The sequence below is a fragment of the Mesitornis unicolor genome, unplaced genomic scaffold, assembly GCF_000695765.1.
Source record: "Mesitornis unicolor isolate BGI_N332 unplaced genomic scaffold, ASM69576v1 scaffold15688, whole genome shotgun sequence".
Taxonomy (NCBI): Eukaryota; Metazoa; Chordata; class Aves; order Mesitornithiformes; family Mesitornithidae; genus Mesitornis; species Mesitornis unicolor.
Genome location: NW_010204038.1, coordinates 48,911 through 67,885, shown reverse-complemented (window position 1 = coordinate 67,885; position 18,975 = coordinate 48,911). Strand labels below are relative to the sequence as shown.

General features: G+C 35.8%; 1 protein-coding gene across 1 annotated transcript in view; it reads left to right on the top strand.

Moving 5' to 3' along the window:
• The first annotated feature begins 5,637 nt into the window (after positions 1–5,637).
• Positions 5,638–18,975, top strand: part of EFHB (EF-hand domain family, member B) — a 13,939-nt gene continuing 601 nt past the window's right edge. Inside the window, 12 exon segments of the mRNA XM_010190937.1 lie at positions 5,638–5,659; positions 6,416–6,525; positions 8,288–8,468; positions 9,056–9,178; positions 10,393–10,522; positions 10,898–10,981; positions 12,739–12,806; positions 14,170–14,324; positions 15,108–15,340; positions 15,439–15,476; positions 15,738–15,911; positions 16,425–16,594. Coding sequence (XP_010189239.1) covers positions 5,638–5,659; positions 6,416–6,525; positions 8,288–8,468; positions 9,056–9,178; positions 10,393–10,522; positions 10,898–10,981; positions 12,739–12,806; positions 14,170–14,324; positions 15,108–15,340; positions 15,439–15,476; positions 15,738–15,911; positions 16,425–16,594 — 1,488 coding nt within the window.

The window sequence follows — 18,975 nt, the reverse complement described above, 5'->3', positions numbered from 1 at the left end:
TTCAAAATCCTTTGAGGAGACTTAAGATATGTAAGCCGTTGTGCTGAAATGGCTAGCATGAATGCAAATCTCAAATTCTTTTTGTCTGTTAAGTACATAGGTGCTCCATGTTTTGGGTTATATGATGGATACACTCTGAGACTCATCCTACAACAGCAGAGCTATAATACTAGTTTGCTGCTAGAAAGTGTGTGTTATGTGTGTGAGGTTTCTCCTAACTCCCTGACAGCAACACAGAGCTATAGTACGTGTCTCTTGCTTTATTAAACTTCAAAATTGTTCATGGCTGGTTGACACTGACATAGGGTGTCAGTGAACAGCAAAGATTTACTGTGAATGTATGAAATAGAGGCGGGAGAGCATGCAGCAATAATCAAATGACTGAGTTGCAGTTACCGTGTTTCAGGTCTGTGAATGCTAACAGTGAAGAAGAGTTTCTATCGTTGTAGTCTGGACAAATAGCTGCTTAATAAAAGCTCTGAAATCACTCAGGTAGCCCTATGTCTTGAATCATATGTCAAATATCAAAAGTGAAACTCTGTTGGATGATGCTAACAAAAAAAATATGTTAGTGGGTCATGACTTCACCAGATGGATTTCTATCTATTTCAGCATTTCTCTGCAGAGTTTAATAATACAGAATCATAGAATCATTAGGGTTGGAAAAGACCTCTAAGATCATCAAGTCCAACCATCAACCCAACACCACCATGCCCAGTAAAACATGTCCTGAAGTGCCACATCCACATGCTTCTTGAACACCTCCAGGGATGGTGACTCCGCCACTTCCATGGGCAGCCTCATCCAGTGCTTGACCACTCTTTCAGTAAAGACATTTTTTCTGTAATATCCAATCTAAACCTCTCCTGGTGCAACTTGAGGCCATTTCCTCTCATACTATTGCTTGTAACTTAGGAGAAGAGCCCAACACCCACTTCTCTACTACCTCCTTTCACATAGTTGTAGAGAGCAATAAGGTCTCCTCTCAGCCTCCTCTTCTCCAGACTAAACAACCTCAGTTACCTCAGCCACTGCTCATAGGACTTGTGCTCCAGACCCTTCACCAGCTTTGTTGCCCTTCTCTGCACACGCTTCAGCACCTCAGTGTCCTTCTTGTAGTGAGAGGCCCAAAACTGAACACATTATTCAAGGTGTGGCCTCACCAGTGCTGAGTACAGGGGGACGATCACTTCCCTACTCCTGCTGGTCACACTATTTCTGATGCAGGCCATGACGCTGTTGGCCTTCTTGGTCACCTGGGCACACTGGTGGCTCATGTTCAGCTGGCTGTCAACCAGTATCCCCAGGTCCTTTTCTGCCTGGCAGCTTTTGACATGCTCTATTCAGTATTTCTGTGTTTAAATCTGGCTCTAGATGTGTAATAATAAATGGAAGTTAACTTCAGAGGATGTGCAGAATCTCTTTATTTCGTTTGAACTTCCCAGTATATTTTTTAATGTGTCCACCTGCTATTATATCCTTTTTAAATCTTTCTTCTATCTCTACTTGTGTATGTTGTCTCTGTACATCCATTGGTTTGGCCATATCATAGCACATAGAATGTGTGCAGCACATAGAAAGCAGTAATTTTCAATCTGTAAATTAGTTGAATAAAACCCATGAAAGTAACCAGTCAATAACAACAGCAAAGTGTATCCGCACGGCTAATGTTCTTCAAGAGTTTCATAAAATTTGCAGCATTTTACATCAAGCTTCCTGGCATTCAGAGACCTCAAGGAATTTACAGATTTAGTGTTTTGACTGCCATCTATGCCAGCATGATAGTCAGAATAAGAACTGTGCTGGAGAACATGGAGTTTTTGTGCTTCATAAAGAAAGTAAAAGGCAGGGTTTTAGGCAGTTTCCATTCCTCAGTTTTAGCCTGAACAAGACAGAAAATGGCACTATATTGTGGGAACTGGGTGTTAGGAAATAGTGGTAACTTTAAAATTACAATCACTGTTTAGTAAAAAAGTACTGCTGTAGAAGGGATACTTTGTTCAACTTTTTCCAAAATGGATTTCTCTAGAGATCTGACTCTTTTAACATAGGAGATGACAAATTCATGCTGTAGTCAAGAAAGTTTTGATTTTTTTTTCCTAAAGTAGAGTTCTTTTTTATTATTATTTCCTTAGCTTATCTTTAAAATTTACAGGTCCTTCCTACTCTACAAATATTCTTCCTGCACACCAACTAACTTTCAGTCTGAGAAGGAACTAATATCATACTGATTCCTAAAGAGAGCAGAACTACAGGAAGAAGAGGCAGCTCTTTTGTTGGCTACATCTACATGGAACTCTGAGTTCACATTTTGTATCTATGCTGTGAACTTGATAAAATAACTAGAACATATAGGTAAGAAACTCTAGCTTTTACTACGCTTTCTCACATTATATGTCTATCCATAATATGCTGACAATACACTGGCTTTTGCCAAGCTGAATCCTATCTACTTTTAATGCGATTCATATGAAGGCAAAATCTTTCCAAATTCATCCGCTAGTATTTTAGTTTCATTTCTGTGACTTCAAGATTCATGTTTTTAAGATTTTTTTTATAGACTGTGAAAATATGGATGTAGTTTTTATAGCTTAATAGTAGAATATTTTTATATACATGAAAGAGATGTATTCTTCTCTATTTTTTTACTAACCAGTTTTCTACAGTATCCACCCTGCTGTAGTAATTTATAATAGAAGCACCTTCTGCAGTTTAAAATATTTTCCTACTTTCTCTTGCACCTGGACGCATCTCTTTTGGAAAGCAGCCAGTGAGGTATTTCCCTCTTCCACAAAGATGCTAGCAAATGAGAGTGTTCTAAGGGTAGGCTTTTGGTCTGAGGGGGTTTAGGGTCTGCTTCCAACAGATGTGTGAATGATAGCCAAGATAAGCATGTATATTGTTAGTAGTTTTCAAATCGATTCTTAGGATTCTGCATTTCTGCTGAAAAACAAACAACAACAAAACAAAACAAACAAACAAAAAACAGAGAAGCAAAACAGTGAAGGCGGAGGACTTCTGCTTTGTTTGTTTCTGCAATAGTCATTCTTTTTACATTGCCAGGTCCTGCCTTTGACGCGACCTACTCCATCAGGGCTGAGTGGATTCTTCGAATTGTCAAGTGCAGCCACCTACTGGGGGAAAAAAACCAATGTGAGAACAAAAGAAATCAGAAATAACAGAATGTACAAAAATGGTAACACCTTGAACACAGGTAGATAGCCAACTAGAAATACAACAATCACAATAATAAAAAATCAAACCCCAGTTTCCTATGCCCTACTATTGCCATATACTATACTTTGCTCTTCATCTGTATAAAAAAATTCCTTCTAGCAGCTTTATCCTTACCCAGTTACTCCTCTCAAACAGATCAAATCCATCCCTTATTTCTAACTTGTGCAGTTTTGTTCAAACCACAATTTAACCTTACTAGAAATAGAAATTGTACCTGACAGATGAATGGATCACAAGGTTAGAAGTAATCAATCATTTTATTTTATTTATTAAACTACCAACAATTATTGCTTTATTTGGCAGGAGTACTCTAAACTTTAAGTAACAATAAATATGACTGAAGTATAAATGAACTGAATATGTTAAATTTTACAATAGCTTCTTTAGGTCCCAAGCGATCGTGGATGTTCTGTATTCACAGTGTTGTACAGCCATGTCTACAGTAGAAAAACACATCTCCTTTGGAAAAAGGCACCAGCAACTGCCACAGCTAGGTAATAGCTGAAGATAACATATGTTACCTGAGGAAGATGAAGCTAACCCATCATAGTACTGACAGGTACTGTCGATGCCTCTGACAGCTGGAGCAGGTAGTCAGGCACCTGGTGGCCTGGTCATCAGTGAGCATCGCTGCCCAACCATCTCATCTTCCATTTGTAGGAAAGGGTTGTGAGAATTCAGTTTTAATTTAGCTTCCTTAATTTTAAATCCTTATCAAACAAGTGTTAAGAGTTGAGAATAAAATGGGAACAGCTGGTGATGTTTGTTAATTAATTAATGTTAAGGTCTATATGTTTATCTAAAATTGGTTTTGCCGTCATAGGACTATAGAGAATGAAGCAGGGTGTGATTAAATTTAGATGTTTTGCTGAGATGAAGAGGACAGTTTACTAAATGCCACCTGAGAGTAAAAGTCTTTGTAGGAGCTGAGGGGCTTTTAAATGGTGCTGAAACTTTTTCACTCTTATCCATGCTGCTTTTCTGGAATAATCTACATCTGTTTGTATAAGGCAAACACAGTGCTTTAGATATACAATGTGTTGACTCATTTAAGACAAACATTCATGTGTCCTGACCTATGGGTAGCGCTTACAGGCTTCTCTCAGAATTGCACCTGCTTCTGTGCAACAGCATAGATAGGAACTGCAGTTTTCTTTAGAGGACCAATCTTGGTATAAAATATTTTATTAATATATTTATACACATGACAACATTTGTGAAATGAGCTGTATTTTTTATTAGAACACTTAATAAAGACTATAATAAAGTTTGATCAGACTTTTGACCATGTAAAACCTCCTTTCAACCCAAAGATTACTCAACCTGCCGTCTGAAAGCTGGTGGATTTTCAAGAACTTTAAATAATTGGTCTTAGAGACATACATCTGCAGTTGAACCTTAATTATTTCCTTATATCACGATGGTTACAAAATAGCCTGAGCTCAATTTGTTTTCTGGTTTTCTCCTGTGTGTGTGTGGATGGAGACGGTAGGTGCTGGGTGTGAGGAAGATGGCGGGAGGACGGTGAAAGGTGGGTGCTGGGTGCAAGGGAGATGGTGCGAGGGAGATGGCGGAAGGGCTGCGAGGTGAGAGGACGGCGGGTGCTGGGTGTGAGGGAGATGACAGGAGGACAGTGAAGGCGGAGGATGTTGGGTGCTGGGTGCGAGGATGGTGAGGGCGGAGACCGTACCCGAGAGCTCCCGTCGTTGCCTCCGAGGGGGGCGGTGACGCCAGCTGCCGCCATTACCATGCGAGCGGGGTAAACGTTCGCCACGGTTGTGTGCCACCATGGTGGAGGAGCTGCGGCCCACGTGGGAGGAGAAGTTGACAGGCAGGTTTCCTGAGGGGTCGGCCCTAAGTGCCTTCGCCGAAGGGGTCCCACCGTTGTCGTGGAGCCATCCACCTGCTCTCTGCGTCCTTCTAGGTCCGGAGTCTCGCCGTGGGTTGGAGGAGGAGCAGAGTGTGCATCAGGCAGGCGCATCTTGCTGCTGTCCCCACTGTCTCCCTCACAAAAATGCGTGTGGCTGCTTTTTTTTGCCCCTTTTATCAAAGTAGGGACAATTCGACATCATCTCCTGCGAGATATCAGATCGTAATTTAGCTAGTTGTGCTTATTTGTACAATGGGTTTGGTTATGCCTTATTTTTTTATTGTATTGTTTAGGCTGGAAAGTTGTTTTCCACTGGCGATACAGCTGCGAGTGGCCTCACTGAAGTTTTACCCAGGGTGAGTTGTTTTTTCAGACACTCCTTGTGAAACTTTTGTAATAATTTCTCATTGGTGATTATTCTTCAATACAGGCCCTATAAAAAAAGAAAATCAGTGAAACCTTGGTCATTTTTTTTCTACATCCCTCCTCTTTAGAAACTACTGGTTTTTTTCTATGTTAGTTTTTGTCACATGGGAACATACAGAATAGCTGGTAGGATTGTAAAACATATCTGGCAGTTCTTTTCACTCTGCCTGTTTTACAAAATTAACCCTGCCTGCCTAGATAAGACTAAATAGAATTGTTTTAGACAACTTTTCTCTGATAGTACAGTTATAGTGGTTATAATTAGGATTTATTATTACTTCTGATGGAGATCCTTCTTGTCAAGGATGCCCCTAGAATTGTGCTTCGTACTGGCCATTCCCCATGCCCCTGAAGAGTCAAAGGATACTGTGATGCAGATCCCTTAAATAGCAGCTCTCCCTTTAAATGGGTTATTTAGAAAAAACAAAACTGTGGTTAAAATAATTTCTGAAATTGCTTCATTGATGATGGAACCGTTGTGAATCAGGTTAAAGGTTTCTGAAGTTGACAAATGTAACATCTACTTTTCATGAAGTATACATGAAAAAGCTGTTATCCATCTTAAAGATGGAACCAGATAGTTGAAACTTAGCTACTCTCTTCCTACTTCTGTTGCTGGTTTGATAAAATTTAGGCTAGGCCTGGGCTACGCTCCTGCAGATGCTGATATTCTGTGCATAAGGAGCGTATACATGTATTACAACCCAAAAACGTCCTCGTATTTTGTTCTTACCTCTGTGGAATCACACTGAAATTGCTGCAGTACATTTTCTTTTCATTAGTATTTTGTGAATATTTGCTGTATAACTGGTTTTGCTTTGCCTTATGTGTAGCCCATTACGCCAACTATTGTGCGAAACTTTTGAAATACAACAAATCCAGCTCCTGGCATTGAAAGAATATTCTATGGCACAGCAGATGATCCCGACATTGCAGCTCACTTGACACATGGCAAAGTGTTACATTCTCCATTCACTGTAAGATTGTGACTTGTCTACTTTTGTTTAAGAATGTCCTTAATAAGACCAACTGATTTCTTCATATTCAGGGATAAAGCTGAGTGATTTACACTGCAGCATTTCACCACTGTTGTTGATTACCTGAATTCTGTGGTCAATTCATAGGATTTAACTAGCATGACTGAAAGAGGAAAACACTTGAAATTTGGTGACTTTTATCAGTGATTTAACTTTTGCAATCAAAACTGAATTATTCATTTCATTTCAGCATTTAAGTTAATGGATAGTCTTCTACCCACAAATTTTGCTGCTTTCTTCTTTACTGATTACAACGGTAAAACCTGTTGAGCTCTTAGCCAGGAAACTGCTATCTGAGAACATGCGTATAGTTCAGTGTAATTATTATGTGTTCTTTCTTAGCTTGGGGTTGAAACTGATTTTTCTTAGCTAAAATGTACTGTTTTGAATATGTCAGACTATTTTGTGTGTATTCTTTACTTCAGAAATTATTTTTGTAATCTGTAATCAAACAATCAAAGAGATCATTGGTGATTTTATAACACAATTATTGTTCAAATCTCTAAAAATAACAGTTGTGTGAGTAAAATACAATTTTCTGATGCATTTAGTCAACTGGGCCTGTAAATTAATAGTTTTCAGTTTTACAAATTAAGTTGAGGCAAAGAGGTGTTGCGGTCTCAAAAATAGGTCTTCAGGTTGAAACACAGAAGTCTTTGTATTAGAGGATGTTAAATAGGGCATTTATTAGGGATCTTCAAAATGAAAAAAACCCAGGTTCTTGGTGTTCCTTCTCAGAAGTTTTATGTTGAATGGAAGTCAGTCTCTTGAAGACTGTTTCACTTTACATTATTAATTAAATATTAACTGAAGGAAGAGTTGGAATCTTAGTGAGTTCTCCAAGCATAGGTTTGGATAAATTGTATTTGCTACTACTTTTTTTCAATATTTCTTTATATAACATTCAACAAGAGTCTTATAATAAATCCTCGCTAGGGTACCTGTTACATTGATGGGTAGCCTGAAAGATGTAATTATTTGGGAAGATCAAAATACTCTGCTTTGACATTTTTAAACTTTTTCTTGTGTTTTTTTTTTTTTCTGTTTTCTGTTAAAATTGACCTAACTTACAAGCAGCTTCTATTGACCGAAGCCCAGTGTGTACACTGAGGAAAAAATTTTATCCAACCTAGTGCTAAGCTTTGAAACCCCTGCTGAAGTAATTTCTGTTGGTGTGTCATTTTAGGATGTAATATTACTGTATATCTTAAAAACCTGTCTTTAAATTCTGCATTGGCAGAATTGGGAATGCCTGTTTAGAGGATAGTCTTAACTGCTAGACAGTAGATGTTTTTAGTCATAACCACCAGGAGACTTTGTTCCAAAGGTGTCATAACTATAGTAATTTTCGTACTTAAGTTTTGGTCATATCATAATTTGACTATAGTTTCTAATAGACACTAAGAACAGAAAGGCTGCAGTCTGAAATTTTATAAATTAACAAGTGGAAAAACTCGTACAAAAATATAAATCCAAAATATGTATTTTATTCAGCTGGAGATTTAGCGTAGTATTTATTATTAGTGGTCTTCTCTCAAAATACAGTTTTGTTTTTTGCAGCTTGATACATAAAAATATGTCAGTGTAATCACATAAGATCTTAGAGCACTTAAGATCAAAGTTTAAGTTCCTCTATGTGTGAGAGGGTAGCCATGTCTGTGTGCAATGATTAAATTTTGCTGGTTTTCCTGCCTTTTGTGTTGTTTGTTGTGTCTAGGTAGCGTCATTGATAAATCCACTCCCTTTAACTAATTTTCAACAAATAATGCAAGACAAAAAAGAAGCAATCTACTTGAGAAACCATGAAGCACCCTTGGGCAGATCACATGATCAGTCTCCTATGTTACCTAAGGGCTTGGATATAATTAATACTACATTTGGATCAAAAGTCATCAAAGGTAGGAAAATTTAGCATTAAAACAGATTTCTTCTGAATCTGAGACAGTCTGCAATTTAGTATCTAGCACATATTCTATGCTTCCAACAATTCCAGCTTAATAGAAAAGTTATTATTATAGCAGTTGTTGAAAAGCATAAAATGTACTATTATTTTTCAGTTACGGTGAAGAAACAAGCAACTGAGAGTATTTGGTAGCTAGTAGTGCTTTTGGCTCTGCTCCACATCTGTCTTTGCAGATTTCCCTGGAGACCTCTTTAGGTAGCTGACACCTTCCTTTCCCCAGGTATTCTAATAAGTCTAATAAAAGATACTATCTTGACCTCTGAATCTTCCCTCCATAGATTGGAGCAAATCACGTATGTGCTGACCATGTAGCTCTCTTGCAACATCTGTGTTAATCTCAGGTTCAGTAATTTTTTTCTCCCCTAGTCCTATGCCATTAGACTAGAAATTCGTAAGAACTATCATTCTTCCACAGTATTAACATCTTCTCTAACATGATATTGTTTAATATTAAGACACAGCCAAACAAAACACCCCTTCCCCTTACCTCCCCCAACCCTTTATTTATTCCTTACTTTCCAGATGTATCAGCTGGAGAGCTTATAAATCCACCAAAAATTTCTGAGGAAGTGGATAAAGAATCCAGAGAAGGACATGATCTGTACATTGTTTCACACCATGGTTATTATGCGGATACGTTCAAAGGCTGATAAGAAACTGCATAAAAAGTTCTAATATAAATAAAGGTACTTGTTCTTCTTTGTGTCTTCAACATGTGTTGTATGCTATATTTTGAATTATAAAGTCTGACTTTTTACTACTGTATTAATATAATATAAATTATTTTTAAAAGTACTGATGTGAAAAAAATGCTTATATGCAACTGAGAGAGTATGACCTGTTTCTGGGACTGTAGATCACTTTGTGGTGGGTGTATCGGACAGTATAAGAACTCAGTGAAGGAGATGAAAGCCTGATTTCTGTTGGGTGCATTTGAAAAGCAAAGTATTTCCAGGAACTAGAAACTCATAGGTACCCTGGTTGTGTATTGAGTTTGCATTGTTTATGCTATTGAGAGCAATCTCAGGCTTAAAGCCACAGACTGTGAGCCTGAGCTGTTCCAGTACTTTCGCCTTTGGTTCCTCTCTTTTATCAGGATCCAAACAGAATTTCAGGGCAGCTAGACTTTCTGATGGGGAGCTCAGCGTTAAGCTTATTAGAAAGCATGCAGTGAATAGTATTTTTTGAAAGTGCGAATTACTGTTCTTTTCTCAAGGTGATTGAAAAGAGCAGGAAGAAACAGAATGACATTTTTTAGTGTGAATCATATGCTTGCAGCTCACTTATGTACTTAAGTGATATTGTTATATGTTAAACTTAAAGGCAAGACTTGATTAATAGATTAATGAAAAATAGGGTAATATATTGTTTACAGTGAAGTCAGTGACAACATTTCCATTAAAGTCAAGAGCAGATCTGAAAGTGCAGCACCTCAAAAGCATTTTTTTCCTCTTAGCATTTATTTTTTAACAAATAGCAAATTAAGTGGTACACGTCTCTGCTTAGGTACAGACATTATAAAGTGATTTGTTTGCGTGACCCTCACTACTTAGGCTACCTGGTATTTTTGCATTAATACTGTTGGGCTTATCTTTAGTCAGGCATAAGAGGACATACAACTATTCTACCACTGAAGTAGTTTTGGTTTTTATTTTGCCTTTTATCTTCACGTTTGACAATGAGATTGATCCTAACTACCTAATAAACATTGAGAATGCAGATTAGTTATCTTTAATTGAACAGAATTGTTAGTTATTTGTTTTTGTTTCTTCATTGTTTTGTTTTAAGAATGAAGGTACTTAGTACATTTTTCTTCTCGAGGTGTTTTATACAGGTTGAAACACTTACTTTTTCTGCAGGGGAAGCAATAAATAGAAAGTATGACTCGCCAAACTTCAGCAAGTCTTTTGCTTATGGAATAGAAACCCCTCACTTTACAGATGGACGTAATGTATCTAAATCCTTAAATTGGCTCTGTGATCTGCAATCGTAAGTTGCAATAAGTGAACTAGTTAGTTAGTGGTGTGAGTTCTCAAGAAGAGTCTTATATTTGAAGATAATTTTACATTTCACAATCCTGTCCTTAGCTATACTGAACTGAATAGAAAAGTGCAAGGAGTAATTTTCAGAATAGTTTATCTGAATCAGTTCTACCATAGTATAACGGCACTTGGCATGTCTTTAGCATTACATAAAGACATCTTTGATTTTAAATATCAAGATTTTTTAATTACTAAATTTATGTTTGTCTTGCAGAGCAGTTGCTGTTTCCTTCTCACATATAACAGTATTTTTTAATATTATTGAAAAATTATTAAGTATTGTTTAACAAATATGTGTGACATTTGTTTTCATAATTTGTAGGAAGAAAGCAGCAAAAAGTGTATCAAAACAAAGTGATGATTTCAAGGAAAAATTTCAACCTCAGCTTGGAAAAGTCCTTGATCCATAAGTAAGCAAAGACGCTTTCCAAGAACAAAATTCACTCATGTTTGCCAAGTCTTCAATATCTTTTTCTGTCTTGGGTAAAAATTATAATTGTGTGCTTCCACTGCAGCACTCAGTTACAGAAAAAGACTTTATACTTGCCCTAATTAGGCTAGTAAGTGCAAGTTACTTACTTGCAATGAGGGCTGTATTGTATCTGTGTGGTGCAGTTAAGTCTTACTGTTTCAGTGGTCTATATCTGAATCTACAAGATTTGCACAAAGCAAATGACAAGCACACTGTAACACTTCATTTTTTTCCTGTCTTTTGCAGTTAGGAAAGTTTGAAAGCACTGAAATGTCTTACCCATTGTTTGGGGATTTGACATTTTACTTTGATACTATTTTTGGTCATCTTTGTTGCATCACCTGTATTCTCAATTTATTACTTGCTTGGAAAAGGATATGGAACTAAATTGTGTCTAGCAGCATGTGTCAACCTCAGTTGAATCATTACAGTGCTTCATAAAACTCAGGTGATTGGGAACAGCTTTTTAATTTTACAAAACAGTGCTTATGAAGAGCTACAGTAGTCCTAAGGTACAGTGTGGTCAGGATCCAGGTATTCCAAGGTTCTTGAATGTATACAAAGCTTGTCTTTGGAGATGCTCTAGATTTCTGTAGAATTGTATCTGGAGGCTTACAAACAGCGTTAATGACTTTGGTAGCAAAATTTAAATTTAAGCTCAAGATTATGTGACTCTGGAGAATGATGCCTATAGTACCTGCAGGGAGTGAACACAAATGTGAGCCAGTTTCTCCTCTCCCCTTCACTGTGTCCTAGCTCACTGCAGTAGACTGGGAGTGTGAGCAACATGAAGCAGTATGATCAGTCAGGGAGTATGGGTTGCAATGCAAGCTCAAACCCAGGACTAACATTACAAGACAGATACAAGTTAACCTAATTTTATTTAGTGAATTTTACACCATCCACATCCATGTATAATATGAAAATGATAAAAGAAATAATAGCTCTGAGGTTACAGTGCTTCCATTTCTGTGAGTTTTTGTGTTTGTTTGTTTGTTTTGTGTTTTAGAACAAAGCATTGATTCTCTTTTCAATCTTTATGGAGATTTCTGGTTCATGTAACTGTTTTAATTATTAAACATAGAAATAAGATAAACATTGCATCTTTTTCAAATTAAGAAATAATCAAACAATTCTTAAATGTCACCAACAGCATCTTAATTTTCTGGTAAATAAAAATGGGCCAAATTTTCCATGTGGATATTGGCTTGGTTGCTGGTTTTTGTAGGCACAAAATTGCATGTGAAAAAACATGTGAGATGTGATTCAATTTCTCCACGTTAGTCAAAAGTAGTTTATTTGGAGACATGGTTTCAGTCAGAGATCTAGTTTGTCCTAAACATTCCTATTATTTGTCTATTATTTTATAAGAACTTTTGTCACTCATTTCTGTTACTGTCTTAGGGGGGGGAAATTGTTAGTATAGAGTATTTTTACTTTTAATGAGTATAAATGTTCAAAAGTTAATGTTCACATTTGGTAGTATTGCATGACAACAAATGTTTTAAACAGGTTTATAAAGGAATGGCAATTTTGAAGCAAAGTGCTGATAAATAAATTTCAAGTGAACTATATGTATCATCCCTAATTACATAACAGATGATCACATATCTTTATAATAATAGCATAAGGTTTATTTTGGCTGTTAGTGAACTATTTGACAATTAACAAAGAGATGTACTTTTTGACAGTATAGCAGAAACTATGAATGTTCCCCCAGACCATACATTTGGAACGTTACTCCATCCAGATGAACATGGTAAGTTCAGGGGCAGAATAAAATTTACTGTTGGTTGTGTAGTATATAATTTTCCTAAAATCTTAGAAGCAAGGTATGAAAATTTACGAGTGACACTAAATTTTTGGAGGGAAAATTTTACAGAAATTGAAATTGCTAGTGGGAAAAAAAATGAATATCGGAAATAAAGAAACTTTCATTTTTTGAAATTCATGTTTGTGTGTTTTTTAAGGCCTCTGTATCTGAATGTAAACAAAATGGGAAACAGCAGAAAACTCATATTGCTATTTAAGTGACAAAGTTAAAATAACTATTTAAATCAATTGTGTTGTCCCTCTCAGTGATTTTTTTCTAGCACTTCTAAAAATAGAGTAAAAATATCAAGAAATAAGTAAGAATAATAAGAAGATTTTGAAGGTAACAGACAGAAAATAGAATGAAAATAAAAAAATATTAATTTTAATTATGACAAAATTTTCAAAACTGTAGTAACAGGTAGTAAATGTTGGGATTGATGGGTGTTTTGATATTATGTTTAATGACTAGGGAATACAGTGAATAGTGAGCAAAAAATGTAAGTGGCTCAAAGTTATTTAATTAGTCAAGACTACAGAAAGCTGGTTCAAATTTTGCATAAGCTTTTATAAATGCTTTACTATGTAGAGTAATAAAGGTAAATATTTTAAATGTGTAGGTTTGCTTGTCCTACAAGAAACAGCAGAAGGAACTGAACAAATAATTTTCATTATTAACTTGTAGAAAATAATACATGTACGTTTCTGTTAAAAGAGGATTAAGTGAGCTAATGCTGTGTGTTGTTGGACTGAATGAACTTCTTGCACTCTAGAAAATGACCTTGGTGTCCTGGGGACTTGGATGAAGACTGCAGCTCAGTGTGTCAAAGTGTTTAAAAATACTAAAAAAGTTAGGATACATAGAAAATGAGAAAAATACCACAAAAATAGTACATTGTATTTCTAGAAATCTATGGTATATAATTATCTGAAATATTACATTGACTTTTACATTGGTTCTTGTAAGTATCCTCAAATACGACGGACTGTAAGTGATAGATTAATAGTATATGTTCTTTTGGACTATCTGGACATCAAGTAACTCTTACTGCTGTCAGAAGCAGTGGAAGGATTTGTGAAGCTATATTAAGATGTTTGAAAATGTTTTTATATTAACTGCCTATGAGTAGAGAAATCATCATATGGCCCATATGATCTTTTAATGAAATGGCCATATCAGATGTTCAGCAGTGCCAAAAATCAGCATCTCAAAACTGAAATTCTCCTTTTCCTTAAGACTGTAAGCCATTTTTTAAAATGCCTGTTTTCTGTATATGCGCAACTAATTAAGGAGGTGTTTATTTTTATAGGAGCTGGTGATCTTATTCACTGCCGGATTCCGTGTCAGTTCCTCCGTGGTAAAGACAGAGAGAGAGCTGTCTTGGCTGCAGTTCATCAAAGTTTGAAGAAAGCTAACTATGAGAATTATGACATGTTACTAGAAGCATTCAGGCATTTTGATAAGGTTAGTGCTTTGAAAAAATATAAATGTAAAGGAGTGTGTGACATTAGCGTTTGTGTGCTATGGAAATACAGACATGAAGAAACACAGGCATAGCAAGCCAAGACTGTATAGACAAGGTAACTTCTTAGTTATTGTATGTTTAATATATGGTCATATGCTGTGGAATTAAACACTGCAGTATTTGGAGTCTTTCACAACAGTATTTGGAGTTTCGTATTTAACAGCAAGAAAAAGACTTCTGAGCAGGATAATCATAGCATTTTTTACTCTTCAAAATTTGGTATTTCTTCTTAAAAGAAATATGGTTGAAGGAATTATGTTCATATTTTCTTCTAAGCTGCACTTTTTGACTGAGTCACCAAAGCACCAGATTTTCATATTTTTTCTTTTTTTGTTTTCCTCTGGAAAAAAAGTTATAATTAACATTAATTGTAATGTATACAGAATGATTGATGCCTTACTTTCAAAAGAAATCTTGGCTTGGCCTCAGCATTTATGATTAGATTGTTATCTTGTCACAATACCCTGTCACACTAACTTTCTTTTAATCTCAAATCACTGTATTACTTGTTGAAAATTATTTATTGACACTTCTGTATTCAGATTTTTAAGTTCTAAATTAATCAAGGTTTCTTTTTGTACTCAGCAATGTTACTGGTCTGAAATGCTGTGCCTGATGCACACTCGCTCTCTCTCTGTGTATATACAAACACATAGTATTCCTTTTCGTGGAGCCTTTTTATAGTGGCTGTTATAACAACTGTTTTGTTTTATTTATAATAGAATGGTGATGGAAAGATAGACAAGGATGACCTGCAAAAGTCCTATTTTCAGCTTAATATGAATCTAGATGATGAGCTCCTGGATTCCTTGTTTGACTATTGTGATTTGGATAAAGATAGTTTGATTGTTTATCTGGAGTTTGTAAATTTTCTGAACTGGAAAGACAAAATGGCTGTTAAAGAGTTTGAAGAAAAAATAATAACAAAAGGTAGATGACTTAATACTGGGAAATTGTGGAAATTATCTTGTTTTTACAACAGCTGTTGAAAGGACGTTGCTGGTATAGACTAGGTGCTCCTTTAGAAGAGTGGAATTTAGAGAGCACATTTAGTCCTTGCCTGCCACCAACAGAGCCTCAGATACAAATGTGTTTCAGAATACTGGAGTTCTCTGTGGCATGTTAAGAATGTCCATAAATCAGGAGAAAGTAAAAAAATCTTGCAGAATCATTATCAGATATACAGTTTAATTATCTGCTTCATATCTATGTTATCTACTCTGTAGTTTTTCAAAGATTGAAAAAAAACATGTTTTTTACCTCTTAGTCTATAATGTGCTGATAATAAATCCTGGCTGTACCATGAATTTTGTTTATAGGAGAAGAAATACATGCTTCTGTTCTGCCTGAAGACACAACGACAAATGACGAGCAACTGATAAAGCAGGAAGATCTTGTATTAATAGAAGCAGGAAGTTCAGAAAAGACACCAAAAACGCTTACAAGACCGACAGATCGTGTATTTGCAAATTATCAGACAACTTCTTCTCAGTATAATGCTGTAGTAGGTGGTCTCCCAACAACCCGTAAGTACAGTGGACTGTACTCACTTCTGAGCATCATTTAAGACAAAATTGGGAACAAGTTTTAAAAGTATTGCTACAGGGTCTACTAATGAACAATAATGAATTAATTTATCTAAACTAAATTTGTTTAGGATTGTGGCTTGGACGTTGGTGTGGCTTGGATGTTTGGCATGATTAAACCATTCAAAATGGGAAAGTTAACCTAGATGTCTTTGAGAAATTATGTCAGTAAGTTTAGGAGAACAATATCTTCTTGGAATCACCTAAGATGTTTTTAGCTAGTACTGGATAAGTACTAGAAAAATACTGCAAGATTTCCTGTTGTCATGCTTTACAATGTAGCTGAAGCTAGGAATTCTAAAAATAAGAAGAAGAGATGAGGAATAAAATTATACAAATTCCTATTGAACCTATGTGAGACAAAGTATCAAATTTATTCTCATTTCCCACAAAAAGTTTTATTATTCTTTACATGCAGGCTTTTACATGCTATTTGTTGATTGATTTCCACAGGTTATCGAGTGTGTGGTGTTCCAACTATTCGTTCAGATATTCCTGCTCCTCAAATTCGCCGCATCAGTGACACAACTAATTATGGTGATGAGGCCTTATTGTTCCCTTCTGTCTTCAGTCAAAAGGGAGTGTATGAAAAAGACTTTTTTAAAACAAGACCAAAGGCAGAGGTATAGTCCATTTATACAGAATATTCTTCCATGATAAAGGTATATCTAGCCATGAGGGAGTGGAAAGCCATAGATAAACAGGTTGTAAAATTCATCATTGCAACATTACTATCTTTCTTTACATCCATTCAACTATCTGAAAAATACGTACTCTTCACATTCAAAATTATTCATAAAGGTAGTAGATACTGATTTGATTGAGATCCAACTTCGGTAAGTAATATAAGCAAGTATGTCAGGTTGTTGCTGCTCACATTCTTAAATGTTGTGTCAAATGAGGGTTGGTAATTAATCTAGAGCTTAAGAGTCTATGGCTTATCATTTCTGCAATGTGAGAAGAGCAAAATGGGTGTGAAGTTTCCATCCTTGCATGTATTCAAATTTTGAGCAAGACCCTGGGCAACATTAAATTTAAAGTTAGCCCTGCTTTGCTTATGTAGTTGGATAGTTTCTATCACAGAGGGATGATCAGTAGAAAGCTTTACCCAGTGTATCTCTCCTCAGATGAACTTGCAGGTTTTGCTAGTGGAAAATTCAGCATACTGCTTGAATTTACCTTTTAAATGCTCTGCTGAGTCACAGTTGTAGGCTCAGATCTACAAAAGACTTGTACAATGATAAAGGATATAGGGAATTACACACCAATGCTGTACCATCTCATATTTCTGAAGAGAAGGATAAAACATGAGACTGTAGGGACATACTTGAGGGCTCTATGATTTTTCAGATATCTCTGCAGGCTCCTACCGCTTTGTTATCTCACAGCCCAGAGTTCCTTCCACATAAATACTAAACAAACTTTGCTTCTTCTTCATTATTGTTTACTCTTTTGCTTTTACATTTGTATGCATTTTCTAGTGAAAGAATATCAAGAAGTAACTTCATTACCTGATTTACAATTTATGAGACAATTGTAACAAAATGTGAAATTCCAGTCTAAATTGAAAAAGAATCCTTGACAACCTGTCCCCCTCTGCTAGTCATTATATTAAATATTCAGTCACATTTGATGGAACTTGAGTATATATTTTACAGAAAAGAATGTTTCTAATTAGTGGCTGGGTATGTAAAACATGTAGTGTCATGTTCTATACATATCTATAAAATAGCTTTTCAGAATTTAGTGCACATGAGCATTTACCATTTTATAATCTAGCTCTGAAGCAGGAAATCCGTGCATGCAGAATACAGCTAACAGTAAATAGAATTCATGCTTCATCGAGAAGCCCATTATAGCTGTCAGGCACTAGATAGAACTCTTCTCTGAAGTTATAGTGTGACCTGAGATGTCATACTCCATTGAAGACTATACAGGCTACAGTATAGGTTCAGTACAGTGGTTACCTCTGAGTGTCTTAAATTACCCTATACTCATGAAATTGGCTGTTTCAGTATTTTCATGGTCTTTGATTTATTTTGATATGAAGCACTAATATTTTCAAACATGTAATAGCTAATGAAATTACTATATGAAAACCTAGAGTCATTTAATGCTACCAGTTTTTGTATAGGCCTGTAGAAATGAATGCGAATTCTGAGTATAAATCAGTTTCATGAGGTGACTTCATGTTACAAAAGAACTAAATAGTTCTAGGGCCAGCTGCTTTTTTCACTGGAATTCATCCTAGTCTATTGAAGAGAATAGAAATTATGTAACTAAGTAATAGTGTGTAATTTATATTCAGCATGATCATGCTGATAATAGGTTAGGGTCAGTTTAACCACATCTGCACACTTGATAGTCTGTGGTTTAGTCAGTGATTATTTTATAGCTGTTGATGAGCCAGGACAGAGTTGTGTCTTAGTATGGTAAAGCCAGGTTATGAGAGCATGTAGTCCTTTATGGTCCCTGCAGTGGTAACCTGTAATGGAATATTGCTTTTAGTTTAACTATTAAGTTTGACTAGTTTATTGAAGACATTAAATCAAATCTGGCTTGTTTTCCTCATGAGTAATATTATTTATTTAACTGAAACAATGCCTATGCTTAAAGAAACAAAGTTTAGTCCATGTTTTTCTCCTGTAATTTCAGCTGGCATGAACTGTTACAGATTTATTGGCTAAAATGAAGCTGCAGATTTGCTGTACTGTGGATCAGGCCTATATTTATACAAAAGAGAATTTTAGAGAATGATGACAAACAAGGTTGATTTGGCTGTGTTAAAGGTCTTACTTTATCAAAGCATGTATAAAATCTCCAGAGAATAAATATAACACATGCACACACTATACAACTGAAGAAGCCAAATTTTTGCTAATACTCACAAAAGCATAACTCATATCAATATTATTCTAATGCCACTTTTCTCTAATGAGTCAACAGGTCACTGTCATGGTGCATGCAGCTGGAAGCATCCAAGTGAGAAAATATGGAAAAAAAT